At 36.6% G+C, this 14,668-nt stretch overlaps 2 protein-coding genes across 4 annotated transcripts; one reads left to right on the top strand and one right to left on the bottom strand.

The window, feature by feature from the left end:
- Positions 1-16: 16 nt before the first annotated feature.
- Las (lipoyl synthase, mitochondrial) lies at positions 17-4,841 on the bottom strand. The gene is made up of 7 exons (XM_022084894.2): positions 4,626-4,841; positions 3,368-3,712; positions 2,673-2,829; positions 2,024-2,081; positions 1,657-1,815; positions 960-1,075; positions 17-467 (listed from the first exon to the last, which is right to left on the bottom strand). The coding sequence occupies exons 1-7, from the start codon at positions 4,671-4,673 to the stop codon at positions 232-234; spliced, it is 1,119 nt and encodes a 372-aa protein (XP_021940586.2). The 5' UTR covers positions 4,674-4,841; the 3' UTR covers positions 17-231.
- A 94-nt stretch (positions 4,842-4,935) lies between these two features.
- AIF (Apoptosis inducing factor) lies at positions 4,936-14,334 on the top strand. Of its 3 annotated transcripts, none has more exons than XM_022084889.2 (13): positions 4,936-5,079; positions 6,986-7,500; positions 7,594-7,672; positions 8,010-8,146; positions 8,399-8,529; positions 9,433-9,608; positions 10,188-10,376; positions 10,558-10,754; positions 11,102-11,242; positions 11,869-11,980; positions 12,866-13,041; positions 13,578-13,730; positions 13,822-14,334. In XM_022084889.2, exons 1-13 carry the CDS (start codon positions 4,998-5,000, stop codon positions 13,891-13,893), a joined length of 2,160 nt encoding a protein of 719 aa, XP_021940581.2. In that variant the 5' UTR covers positions 4,936-4,997; the 3' UTR covers positions 13,894-14,334. The 3 variants fall into 3 exon arrangements, with proteins under 3 accessions (XP_021940581.2, XP_021940583.2, XP_021940584.2); XM_022084891.2 differs by lacking the exon at positions 4,936-5,079 and adding an exon at positions 5,115-5,183; XM_022084892.2 differs by lacking the exon at positions 4,936-5,079 and adding an exon at positions 5,196-5,322.
- Positions 14,335-14,668: the final 334 nt, after the last annotated feature.

The raw sequence follows: 14,668 nt of genomic DNA on the forward strand, positions 1-14,668 counted from the left end.
AAATAATTCACATACAAAACCTTACATATTTCATTTATATTATATGTATAAATATACTCACAACGATAAGATTTATACTTTGATCCAAAGAGAGCCAAAAGTTTGAAATGTAGTGAAGAACTATACTTCTCCCAGATCTCATAAATAACAACCCTATATACAGATAATATCAGGATTTCAGACAAGATACTCTGTTGCTAGTCAGATCAATTTTGGCAATATCCAGTAAAACTACTTGGCATTAACCTTCCTCTTCTGCAAGATACTAGCAATGAAGAACTCGCCAGCTTTGTAAGAGCTGCGAACTAGAGGACCACTTGCTGTATATAGGAATCCCATTGAGTTGCCTACTTCTTCCCAGTGTTGAAATTTTGATGGTGTAACATATTCGACAACCTTCAGATGTCGCTTTGTTGGCTGCATGTATTGCCCTAATGTGACACAATCCACACCAACATCCTGTAGGTCTGAAACAGACATAACTCACTCAGCTAGTCAAAAAATCCCAACCTTATACAGAACCATGAGATTTATTAGCATATTCACAAGAACCAGCTGCTAGTCCCTATCCTAAACCAAATGAATCCAATCTGCACCCTCCCAAATGATTTTGTTAAAACCCATTTGAATATTATTCTCCTAATTATGCCTAGGTCTTCTGAGTGGTCTCATCCCTTCAAGTTTTCCAATAAAAATGCTGTATGCATATCTCATCTGACTCACATGCACTAGATACTCCACCAATTTCATCCTCCTTCATTGAAGTATGGTGTTAACTGGACAAATTTTGAGACCAGGAAATCTAACAATAATAACTGTTTCAACAATTAAATTACAGTTTTTCAAGATTTCATATAAACTACACAATGTAAAAAGAGTTATCTCATATACTTTCCCACGCAAGGTAGCAACCAACATTTAAGACAAAGAAATATGAACTTAAAAGCAAATGTGCTTACCTTTTAATGTCTGCTGTACTTGCTCATCAGTTTCTCCAAGACCTAGCATGATGGAAGATTTTGTAATAAGGTCTGGATTAACTTCTTTTGCCACATTAAGAACCTTCAGAGATTGCCTGAAATACACAGGTTTATATCTCTGTAAACAAATCTTATTCTAGGCAAGAAGTAGAAAATACTGTGCAGAACAATTAAGTATACCAGCTAAACAATGACGATGAAATAAGGAAAGACCACAGCCAGAACCAGATCCCTGGAAAAGTCCTTGAGAAGCTAATACAGGTAAAAAAATTCAGTATCTTTTATGGAACCCAAATGCTCATTACCATGTTTATAAGAGACTGCCAACAGACCCTACTTTGAGCCACATATGAATCTATTATACCTCTCATATCCCATTTGTTTTAATATCACCCCCCCCCCCCCCAAGGTCTTTCTTCATGTAGCCTAACTTTAATGTTGTATACATTATCATCTTTCCCATGGATGCTACATACTCTATCCACATCACATACCTTGATTTCATAACCTTAATATTATCACGTTCCAAAAAATGCAGGGAATTTCTAGACCCCTTGGGCATACTATTAGCTTGTCAAGGACTATACTCAATGAGGTTAGTTAGGTATTTGACATGCAATTATTCAATTGTTTTCCTTCTTAAACTTTGTTTCTAGAAAGAGGAATGGAGACTTACCTGTATTGTGCTCTTCGATCCCTAACGTATGGGGTCAGAGACTCAACTGTCTCAATGTTGTGAGCATATACATCGAGTCCTGAGTCAGCAATAGTCTTGACAGCATCCAAGTCACCACGGAAATCTGGGACTAGGCATTCCACCAAAATATTTGAATTCCTAAACAAATATAAATATAAATCGCCTTATAATACTTATACCAAAATGGCTTAAAAACATGTGAATTTAAATATTCTATGTTAATAAAATAAATGAACAAAGAAGAAATGGGCACTGGTCAATTCTGTATTTTATATTTATTTCCAGGATTTATGTTTAATATGAAACAACCTACACAAACAACATTCAATAAGAAATCCTAACTTACTGATGCTTGATTTCTCGCACAGTTTCAGCAAAATGATGTGATCCTCCATCTGGCAAATCTGCAAATTTAATATTTAATTGAAACATTACACTCTTTACTAAATTAAACTTGTTACAAGTATGTTCTCTTAGGCAAGACTGCCGGCATATATGGATCTTCCTTAAGTATTACATATCACTGATCAGTAATTAGAGGATGCAGTGAATAGTTCATAGTACATGTAATAGTCCACAATATACAAATAGCAAAGAAGGTAAACAGGTGGCAATCATTACCCAACATGCAGGTATAACAAGGAACTTAAAAGGGCATGCATAAAAGCAGTGAAATGATTTCATGACTTCTAAGAAGCATGATGACACATTTGTACAGTGAAAGCACTGATACTTCATCCACAATAAATATGGAGCAGTGATAAGCAAAAACCTAGTTTATGACATTCTTAATGATAACAGAACTCAATAACACCCTCTCTGTGCCCAAGCATCACACATAGAAGCTGCATATGGAATGTATGGAAGTACAGATCCATACATTCTTAAACTTGGCACTAGATGGAAATAAGTGGCCAGCTTTACGCACACATCCAGCTGTTTTAACATAATGTGCACTGTACAATGAACACCACACTGACATACAGAATGCATACCATCTCTGTCAACAGAAGTTAGAACCACATAATCCAATCCCCACGCAGCAATAGCAACAGCAGTGTTGACTGGCTCACTTGGATCTGGAGGAGGTGGTGCTCGGGATGTCTTCACTGAACAGAAACGACAACCTCTGGTGCAAGTGTCTCCAAGAAGCTGCAATAGAGTTTTCACAGTTTGAACAACATATTGAAATTAATCAATGGTTATGTTAAAACATGATAAGATACATAAGTCCTGCACAGGAGGCAGTAGAGACTACATATTTGCTATTCTTTGACATAACAGAAAAATCATGCAGAAATTTGTCATAATAGTATCATAATAAGGGGCAAACCCAACTGAAACATGAATAAATCTGTGAAGGTTCAGTTTGCTGAATGTTTTAATTAGCCTACTTTCTTTATTTCATAAATTTAGTGTATGTTTACCATACCAAGTATGACCAAAATCTGTCCAGTGATTTGAGTGCTGTTACTTGCAGGCATATAAATGAACAAATTGAAGAAGAAAAAATGGAACAAAGAGATACTTTTAAAATTGCTTTAAAATGCACCTAAGATCATACCTAAATGTTGATGGCCATTATCTTATAAGTGAATTAATATTTACTCAATATACTGACAGCAGTAACCAAAGACAATTCTAACAAGATAGTTACTTTATGGAATGTTAAGTTCTTTTAGAAACACACCATAATTGTGGCAGTAGCACTACCATGCTTGCCACCACCCCAGCATTCTCCAATATTAGGACAGCGTGCCTCTTCACACACTGTATGCAAGTTTAACTGTCGAAGTTGATCTCTTATGCGGGAATAGTTACTGCCTGTAGGGATGTTGGTCTTCAGCCATGGTGGCAACCGCAACCGTTCAGACTCTCCTTTCTCACGTTTTAATTTTCCATCATATTCCTCCCAGTTCCTCGGAGGATTGGAAAGAAACTCTTGTAGTCCCGGTCCATTCGCTAATCTGTGACGAGCTCCTGCAGGAAGTCCAAGTTTTATTTCTTCAGATGAGATATTCTTACACCTTCTGCACTGAAATTACAATGATATGATTCAAATTAAAATTCTTCCATATAAACAACAGAATCTAGGTTGGCAAACAACAACAAAACATCAATGTATGAAAATCAAATATCCATCCATAAATTTGTACATTTTTTTGTAAAATATAATGAGGGTATGTGGATGTACATGAGTGGGTAAACATGCATAAATATTTCGTTATTTTACAATCAACTCAGGACATCACAAAAAGGGGATATAATTTCATCATGCAAAATGGATACAAAAAATATTTAAAGAATAAAGCAATATGACTAAATAGGCTAAAATATAAGTAACTGAATTCCATCCTTTTTGTATGAATTCCTAAAACGAGACTCAAAACATAACCTGTCTTTAATATTAAGTACAAGATACATATATAACGTTTATATGTGAAATACTGACATCAGTAAATATCAAAAAGAAGTTTAATATACTGGAATTTAGCTATTCAATAATCATCATACCACTATAAAAAGTCTGAATAACGATATAAAGAAGTTTATGCCAGCACTAAAAGAGTATCGCCTATCTCACTTTCTACTCCACAGAATTTACCTGACAAAAATTCTCAGCTATTATAAATACACGTGGTGTTGCTTTTTTGCATAATTATTCATGCTGTAACACTGTAGTTGAGCATAAATCACTGTCATAACAATGTAGTTGTTATTTGTATTACTAGTAGAAAATATGTGCTATGAGAGGTTCTACATCCTTGACTTCAGCCTATGAAGGCTCTGTGGAATGTAAATTCTATTCTATTCTGTTCTATCAGCATGTATCTTTGGTGGAATGCTTTCGCATTCTGCCCCCTTACCCTTTACTACTAACTACAGTTTGTTGACTGATTGATGAGATGACATGTCCCGATAAACCTTTCCTACGTTATCAAACTAACCTCAAACTTAAAATTGTGTTTAAATTGTAGAACGTGTGACCGAAACATGATGAGATTCCTTATTCACCAGGTTTTTGCAGAAACAGTCTTAAAGACAATAACTACATGTAAATTATCTTCTTTATACACATTAAGATTTATTCCCAATAATAAGCAATTATTAAGTACACAAACACAACCACCCCATGGTAACTATACAGTGCTGCACAGAGATCACACAACGTTGTGACTCCAGATATTGGGTTTCTGTGGACATGCAGAGTAACAAACCCATTTCCCACTGTTCCAAATTTCCCCGGAAGCATCTCAATTGGGATTTGAATTTTATTACTCTGAGACATTCGCCATATTTCGCTTAAAACGGTACAGAAAATGTTAAGAAGCGGGAAGTTCTGTACAGAGATATTAGAATATTTTCAGTATTCTGGTGTTTTTCTGCGACCTAATCTTCGAGGTAAAATTTTTGGAACGACTGTAGCATTTGCTTTTATGGGGAAGTTATAATATATTTGGTAACACGCAATCTGTAATGAAACATAACCTAAGTGTTGTAGTACAGTATGTATACATATAATAATACAAGTCATAAACATGACCTCCATATTCCGAATAATGACCACACTACTTATCGGAAAGGTGTTTACCACGCAGGGATCAAAACATTTAATACACAGTAGGGTTTGAAGTTCTCACGGTGGTGAGTACGAGGAAGGGTGTCTTCTGATTTTCAGCGCCGTGTAGTTTGGAAAAGTTCACCAACGTTTCAGAGGTCCTTGCTATCTGTATTATCAGAGTGGTAAGAAAGCCGCGTGCGAGGGATTGGTTTGAGGTATAGAAACCATTCGGTCAAGGCAGAACATTGTCTGGACCAATGGGGAATAAGTGGGGATCGAGCAAGGGCAAGGAAGTATACAGGATAGGGGAGTGTGTCACTTTCAGACATAATTACTATATTAATCCACAGACCTGATGGACTCTCAGCCCACTGGCAATAGTTGCATTGCCCCCAGATAAACATGCCTTGGTAGCCTTCTCTACATGAGCACAACTTTCAACTGCATCAGCAGGCTGCTCTTCAGGCATAACATCAAGTCTGTTGGACCCCCCCCCCCCCCCCCCCCCGCAAAGAAGATCCCCAGTTTCCTTCAGCATGTGAAGGCCAATCTGGGACTCATGATTCCTGGGGTGTACAATGTGCCCTGCAAGTGGAATCAAGTCTACATTGGTCAGATCGGCTGTTCCATGGAGACCTGGTCGAGGAGCACCAGTGCCACTTCTGTCTGCAGCATCCACACAGATCCACTGGGCCAACCTGAGCATTCAACTTCAGGACATCACCATCCTCTCCACCAAGCCTAGATACATAAAACATTATCAGGGAAGCCACTGAGATTGAGCAACACCCGAACAACATGAACAAGGAGGTTGGCCTTCACCTGTGCTGGTCAAGGAAGCCCCTCATCTACTCTCTCAAAAGATGAAGGATATAGGAAGCATCTAATACAAAGGTGCCTGTTATGACCTGGCCACTAGGGCAGCACATTGTCCTTTTCAGGACATTAATGCAGTCCCAGCCAGTTTCTTGTTTCCTCTCCAAACTCATGTTTAGTCCATTTTCTCCCTTGCATATTTCCTTTCCTTATCCCTGTCTATCCATCCACTCACACTTCCTTATGTTTGGTTACATCCTCTCACTCTTGTGTATGTCCTTTCCCCTCCTGGTCAAGCTGTGTCATGCCGCTCTCTCCTATTGGCTTCCTTGCCCTCACTTGATCCTCACCTTATTCCCCACTGGTCTGGTCAAGGTTATGTCTTTTTCTCAAACCAATTCCTCAGGCACATCTTACTCATCACCTTGATAATGGAAGCAGCAAAGACCTCTAAAACGTTGGTAAACTAATATCAGGCTACACAGCACTGCAACCCAGAAGGCAGCCATCCACGTTCTTGCATGAAAAATATTTAAATATGCATTTTATATGGTTTAAAAAACTTGTGCTTAGGTCAGTGGCTGAGAAATTCACAATTCATAGCATTATATCTTTTATGGACATGGTTTTCTCAGATCAGAAGCCAAAAACTTATTGTAAAAATATTTAATGTCAGTTTGATTTATACTACTGAAGAAAAGCTGTGAACTGTGACTGATAATTGTTTGACATTGAATACTGTATGTAATTATGTTGTAGCACTAAAACTAGAATGTCTCAGCTGCAATACTGACTAATCCCCTTAAGGATAAGTAAACAGAGAATTGGGATTTTATCAGTTTCTCACATCAGATTTGGCTGAATACTTATGAAATTATTTGTTCTGTCTTGTACTGTAATGTGTTATATTAGTTTGTCATTGTTTTGTAGCTCAGCCTCAGTATTTCATTCGATTGTATGATAGTGGAACAGATGATGGGAAAGATGGGACAATGAAAATAGTTCGACCATATCTTAATATACGCACTTATACTACTAATTCGAAAGGAGCAAAAGGTGGATCATGCAAGTCACCTGAAACAACAAAGGCAATGGAAGAACATGTAAAATGCAAAGACACTGATACTTCTAAACAAACACAAAGAGAATGTACTCAGAGCAAGGTCACTGGCCCTCCAAAAGAACCATCAGAGAAAGAATGTAAGCCAGTAATGCCCATCACACCACAGAAGGCTGATATTAAGCCAGCTGCAGAATACAAATCTCAGAGTCCAGTTGGCCAGCCACCTGTGAGCAAATTAATTCCATCAGAGCAAGAAAGTAGCAAGCCCCATAAGATGAAAAATGTCATCCAACAAGACAGCCCTGGTGACACAAGTGGAAAGCAGAAAAAGTATGGTAGGCAACTTATTGGAGGGCTTCTTCTTCTAGCTAGTGCCTTTGCTGTAAGTTTTTAATCTGCCTGTATGCATGATTTTTATAAATTCTAACCTTACACAGGTACATGAAGTGTTCTAAGTGTGAATATTTTGTTCTAGGCATATTTCACAGTATTTACAAAAGAAGATGCAGAAGGAAAACGAGTTAAGTTTGGGGGGAAGAATGTTCCAAAGTCAAGTAAGTGTCGACAGAAAATTGCAGTATGTATATATATATAAATAATTAAGTAATGTAAAAGTGATGGAAATAGAAAATCTACAAGGAAAACTGTTTTGGGTCTGCTTTGTTCATCCCAGACTCCATACAGACTGACAAATTTGTTGGTATATATATTTGTGTTTATCAATCGCTAGACCAATTTTGTGATTGTGCTGAGGAAGTAACTGACTCAAATCCATAGTGTCTCACAATACTGGATTGGATCAAATTGACTTTTGAAAATGTGTTTTTCATTTCTGATTTCTTATTGTTTGCATTCTGATAAATTTATTTACTTGTGATATTTTCTTTACAGAGAAACCTAGAAAGATAATCAAATTCCCAGCAGAATCAAAGGACATTCCAAATACTGTTCCATATTTATTAATTGGAGGTGGCACTGCTTCTTTTGCTGCTTTTCGGGCCATCAAAACTGCTGATCCAACAGCAAAGGTAGGTGGTTTGTTTATGTGTCTCAGAATATATATTTTACAATTGTCAGTTATGGTCTCCATGTCAACCAGTTATCCAATACTTCTGTGCAGCTTTATACATATTTCCTGAATTCTCATTGTTATATATGAATGTTCTGTACTCTAATTGAGTTAAATATGATTTCAGTTTTAATTTGAATTTAAATTAAAGTACGGATTGAAATTAACACGGAGAAGAGTTATATATGATTTACATTATTTTTTGTTCCAGGTGCTTGTTATTGATAATGAAGGTTATTATCCATACATGAGGCCTCCACTTTCTAAAGAGATGTGGTTCAATGATGGTGTTGAAGCTACTAAGAAACTGCGGTTTAAACAATGGAATGGATCAGAAAGGAGGTATAAAAATAATTCATTAATTGCATATGGACAAGTTTTGCAGACCAGTGAAGTGGCAAAGAGCCTTAAGTATGGATGATCTGGTTGGTTGCCAGAAACTGTCCATTTTCATATTGAACGAAATTCTGATCTGAGGTTTTTATGAGCAGAAGGGATGACAGATTTTAACACTAAACTGAAGCAAACTTAAAGGGAGGAAATTTAATTGGGAGTGTTGACTTGGAATAATTAAAATTGGACCTTACATGAAGGAAACATTAAATCTAGGAATATTAAATGGAGTTTTCACTGTATTTAAAAGTTAACAAAATGTATTGTTGTAGGCATAAACAATCTTCATTGACAAGTCCACACATTCATTAACCTGTGTCTAAAAAACAGATACTGAAACTGGCTTTAATATTTTAATGCAGAACAGTTATTTTATTCATCATACACTATTCAACAACTAGATTAATTGGGTCATAGAATGGCATATGCAGATAGGAAATATCAATTTGGCTGGATGAGAGTATGGTTCTCATTTTATATTGTAAGAAATCTGTAAGATATCTTGGATTTTTTTTTGTGGTTTGTAGCAGACTATGAATATTTGAAAACTACACTGAAAATTGAAAGATTCCTTACAGAAAAAGAAACCATGTTAAGTGTGTTCCTTGTCACAGTGGCATGGCACATTTATAGATTGCAGATGGAGGAGAAGGCCTCCAGATGTGAATATATTGAATAAGCCATTACAGATGGCAAGTAAGGAATTGTTATTCATCCTGGGGGCTGCGTAGGAGGCCAACAAATCCTTATCATAATATACCTATATTAAATACACCAAAGACAAAGAATGTTTGAGTTGCACTCTGTTAATACATGTTGCAAAAATATTTACTGATGTGTTTGACTTTACAGTTTATTTTATGAGCCTGAAGATTTCTATGTTGACTGTACGGAATTGGCAACTCGCCCGAACGGTGGAGTAGCAATTGCTCGTGGGTGGACTGTTAAAAAGCTTAACGCACTTGAAAGGAAAGCTATACTGGAGGATGGCTATGAGATCAGTTATAAGAAGTGCCTTATTGCAACAGGTAAAATGTACAGTGTTTGGTGCATATATTTTAGCTGATTCTGTCAGTGCCCTCACAATATAAAATTAAACTAATATTGTATTTACATGCAGTACATTTTGGTCATTTTGGAAACTGTAGTGGCAAGTGTGCCTGTTTATTTTCGTTTATCTTGAAATGAGATTTGTCCTAGTTCTTACTACTTCAACATGTTTTATACTTTCTGTTGCTAGTTGTTGGTTGTAAAATCAGAGCTAGCCTTTCTCTATAAAGAGCAAATATCCTTTAGTCTAAGAAGTTACTACAACACAGAACAAGAAGATTTTTGTCTTCTGGGTTGTTGCGCTGTGTAGTCTGGTTGATGTTTCAGAGGTCATACTTCCTCCGCCGTCTGAAACGTTGGTAAACATTGACCAGACTACAAAGCGCAGCAACCCAGAAGACAGAAATCTTCATACTCACCGCTGTGAAAACCTCAAATCTTACAACACAGAACAAGCTTATGCCATCTAACAGTATTAGCATAGACTGCCATAACTGAAATTTAAGGGCAGTACCTCTGTCGGTAGACAGCTTCATTTTGAAATATGTCTATTTCAGGTTCAACTGCTCTGAACCTGCCATTATTTGAAGATTCATCACAGGACGTTAAGGAAAAAGTTACATTGTTCAGAGGAATTTTTGATTTTGAAGAATTAGAAGATGTAATTGAAAGTGGATCTAAATCAGTTGCAGTTATTGGTGGTGGATTTCTTGGTAGTGAATTAGCTTGCTCGATAGCACGGCAATGTGAGTAAATACTGGTGCATGTTTCATTTGTAGCTTTTAAAGAAGTCAAGTCTAGTACTAACTTGCAATGAATTGGTTGTTATGACTACTATTAAACTTTTATAAGTAATGTGCTTTATTTTTGGTGTTTTTGTGTGTGTTTTTTTAAGCCTAGTCACATAGAATGTTTATAAATTTTCAGTTTATAAGACTGGTCTTACAGTACACCAGATATTCCCAGAATCAGGTAACATGGGTAAAGTGTTGCCTGAATATTTGAGTTTGTGGACTGCTAACAAGTTGAAAGAAGAAGGTGTAAATGTTATAACAAATGCTGAAGTTGAGGATGTTAAAAACATAAAGGATCAACTGGTCCTCTCACTTAATAATGGAAGCAAGGTAATTTTGGTTCATTTTTAATTGACCACCGTTTAAGGTGTATGTGCATGATCTATATTGATGATATGTTTTCATGGAATTTTAAAAATGATGGTTCCTTACTAGCCAAACTAAAATTTTATTCAGGAGAAAGTAACTGGAAAGGTATTGCCAACATATGAATGTCAGTGTAAAAGGAAAATCTAAATAATATATGATAATAGAAATTACAAAAATTAATTTGTTTGCCAATTCTGAATATCAAATTATGAGCAGGCAACCTTATTTTCAAGTCCCATGAATTTGTATGAGAGTGTAAGTTTAAAAAATAAGTACAATAACGTTTTGTTTACTTTTTACAATTTTAGATTAAGGCTGATCATGTAATTGTGGCAGTTGGGGCCTATCCTAACACAGACCTGGCTAGATCATCAGATTTGGAACTGGATGAGGAGCATGGTGGTTTCCTGGTCAATGCAGAACTAATGGCTCGAACTGATATTTGGAGCGTAAGTGAACAGTGTTCTGCAAGGTCTGACAAATAATTGAACTGAATGTTTCATGCAGCACCTAGTAGCACTGAATTTTGATAACTGATCTCAGAATTGAATAATTTCTAGATGTGGAGTAGACACACTAAGCTCTGTTATCCTCACTTTAGACCCTGTTACGCAGTGCTAGTGTCGTATTTATTGATTCCTCCTGAGGAACTTACTACAGTAATGGTGAGCCATTGATTTGAGTGAACTGTTCTCGGCCAGTTTGTTTTAAATCGCTGTATGTATAACTTATGTTTCCTAAGTATATCATCTCACAAAATAGGTCAGTGTACCTCAACCACTGAGTCATGATGTACCATAATAAATACATAATTCATAACAAAGCTAGTGTCTCAGGCAAAGAAGCCAATTAGGCTCATATATCTCATTAAGAGATCAGTGTTTGCAAATACCTTGTATAATTATATGTTACATTTTACAACTATTCCATACAAAATAAAGGGGATGGAAATATTTGGATCCTTTCTCCTTCTAACTGGCAGAATTGTGTGTAAACGTTTCTGTTTTGAATACGTTTGGCAAAGTAAATCTTTTATTATTGTATGCTTTGATTGATGATATTCTCTAAATTCAAGGCAGGGGACTGTACATGCTTCTATGATGTGAAACTTGGGCGTCGTCGAGTCGAACATCATGACCATGCTGTGGTTTCTGGTCGTCTTGCAGGAGAAAATATGACTGGAGCAGGTAACTTATACATGACATTAGAACGTATTTAACTGCAAAGCGTTAGGATGATCAGATCAAGGAGGATGCGCTAGGTGAGAATGTGGCACATATAGGAGAAATGAAAAATGCATAAAAATGTTGTTTGGAAATCTTAAGGGAAGAGGCTGTTTGGCATAGAATATAGGATAACACTAAAATGGATCTGTAAGATAGGGTGGCACTGTGTGGACTGGATTTGTTAGGATCATGATAAAAATCATTGACATAGAAAGTAGGGAATTTCTTGGGTAGCTGAGTGACTCAGATTCTCAAGGACTTTGTTCCATGGAGCTAGTTTATGTAAAAGTGACAAAATACTTTTTCCACTTTAGATAAAATGTGTGTGAATTATACTAAAGCAAGCTGATTTCAGATGTCTGTTATTGAGAAGACTTATTCTTCTTTTATGGCTCTTTGGTCCGTATTCGGTCCATGGCCTCCTCAATTCTCCTCTTCCATTCGGTCCTCTGTTAGGTCCGTCTGTCCGAGGCTTTGATCAAGGTTTCAAAACATCTTCCTTTTTACGGTGCAAGGTTGTTAGCCTTGTGACCAACCCCCAACCTGGAGGACCAGGGTACCTGTCTTAGTCTGACCTCTCCCCTCAACCAATCTGGCTAGGGAGGCCCTACCAGTATCCCAATGTTTTATTTGGACATGCTACTTCTTTTGTGCATATGCTCCCAGTTTCTTGAGAAAAGAAGCCATAGTAGTACGCTTTGAACATACACCCTTTATCTCTTATTATTTATTCTCATAGAATTTGATACTTCTTAAGACACTTCGGTGTCTTGAAGATACCCGAAGATGGATGTCGCATTTTGAAGTGTTGTTGATGACAATAATTGGAGTTGTAATTTTGTACAGGAAAACCATATTTGCATCAATCAATGTTCTGGTCAGATCTGAGTCCTGATGTTGGTTATGAAGCCATCGGTATTGTTGATTCTGCACTGTCTACCGTCGGGGTGTTTGCCAAGGGTACGGACAGTGATGTACCTAAAACTGTCACAGATGAGAGTAACGAAGCAAAGACAGAGGCAGTAAGTATTTGATAATTTGTTAACATGTGTACTCATAGCGGTAATCTGGAAGACCGTATATAGATAAATTGAAGCAGAAGAGCTTTGTTTGGGATGTCAGTTTGTGATCTGCTATTTGCTGATGTTTACATTTTGGCAAGAGAAAAATGAGGAGGAATAGTGTCTCGGAGTTATGACATACAAACATTTTAATGATGAAGTTATACTACTCGGCAGGTTGGTCTGGCACTACTGCTGTAAACTGTTCTGAATTTTGGCTGGACTACCATCTATCCTAAGTTTGTGATTTTTCTCCGTCTCTCCAAGCAATCTTTGCCGTGTCATTTGATGCTAATATATTGTCGTGCTGTTTGTATGTTTCTGCCATTGCACCACTGACGGAAACGTTAGTAATCATTCATGTTCCAGAATGAAAATAATTAAGCAGTTTTGAAAGTGTTTCAGAAATTGCCTCGGCTTCCAGAAATATTAATGTAGAAGCAAATTGGTGCACAATTTTTAGTTGGGCACGTCATTAATTTTTTTAATGCTCGCAGGAACCGCAGCCAGAATCTCCAGCTTCAGGCGTTCTAGAACTTCCGAAACATGGTAACAATTACGGCAAGGGGGTCATCTTCTATCTGCGTGATGACATCATTGTAGGAATTGTCATGTGGAACTTATTCAATCGTATGTCAGTGGCTAGACAGGTGAGTGATGAATTTTGACTTATGTCAGTTTTAAAACAAAGGAAGGGTCACAGTATGGTCGAATATTAATACATATTTTCGTTTATTTCAGATATTGAAAGAAGAGAAGAAATATAGTGACTTGAATGAAGTAGCAAAACTCTTCAACATTCACGACGAATAACGCGTCTGCTTTCAAGTGAATGCGCGCGCGCACAGAGTACTACTATTGCAAGAATGCCATTTTTTATTTTGTTTAAAATGTTATTTTGTAACATTGCAATATAAATTTCTGTAAGGTTCAGTATTTTGTCTTTATGACTGCGTACTGTATCAGAATAAATAACTGATTTGGTTGCATTTAATGAAATTCTCGTACATTGTATTTTAATGCGTGTGTGGAAAAACTGTTGAACAGTATAATAAAAAAATTTGGATTTCAAATTTCAGAGTGTCATATAGCAGGGATTCTCACATTTTTTTTGAGTAGAGGACCATTATAAGCAGACCAGCCTTAGAGCCAGCGTAATGTGAATTTCATCATGCTTACATTGTTTATTTCTTTAATTATGCATTTATGTTTGTAATTATGAATGAAGGTCATTATAAAGATTGGTTACTAGCATCTTTACTAAAAAGATTATTTATTGGCACAAAAGTATGCTTTCAGATTATGCGAGTACTGTGAATGAACTTGGCGTTGTCGGGATTTTAGTACGAGTCGTCTCGCTGTATTTCATTAATTCCCATTTATATTTGATCATTTTCCTCTGGGAACATAATCTGATAAATAATTAATTCAGCGCATAAATTAAACTTTCAATCATTTACAGTACAGTAACATATTTGGAAGATGCGATGTCAAGTGATGCGTGACTAAGAACAGACGTCTTAACATTCCTGTCAGATTTAACTTATAATTGGAGGCGCCCCATATAATCTGTAAATACGATACATGC

Source organism: Zootermopsis nevadensis, unplaced genomic scaffold (assembly GCF_977971745.1).
Source record: "Zootermopsis nevadensis isolate Lab colony 2312 unplaced genomic scaffold, Znev_1.0 Znev_ptg000022l, whole genome shotgun sequence".
NCBI lineage: Eukaryota > Metazoa > Arthropoda > Insecta > Blattodea > Termopsidae > Zootermopsis > Zootermopsis nevadensis.

Coding starts and splice junctions, on each gene's coding strand:
- Las (XM_022084894.2), bottom strand. CDS start 4,673: ATGTTTCGGTCACACGTTCTACAATTTAAACACAATTTTAAGTTTGAG. Junction 1,816..2,023: donor GTGCGAGAAATCAAGCATCA/GTAAGTTAGGAT, acceptor ATATTTGTTTAG/GAATTCAAATATTTTGGTGG. Junction 468..959: donor AGTACAGCAGACATTAAAAG/GTAAGCACATTT, acceptor TGTCTGTTTCAG/ACCTACAGGATGTTGGTGTG.
- AIF (XM_022084889.2), top strand. CDS start 4,998: ATGTTAAGAAGCGGGAAGTTCTGTACAGAGATATTAGAATATTTTCAG. Junction 9,609..10,187: donor GAAGTGCCTTATTGCAACAG/GTAAAATGTACA, acceptor TGTCTATTTCAG/GTTCAACTGCTCTGAACCTG. Junction 13,042..13,577: donor ACGAAGCAAAGACAGAGGCA/GTAAGTATTTGA, acceptor TAATGCTCGCAG/GAACCGCAGCCAGAATCTCC.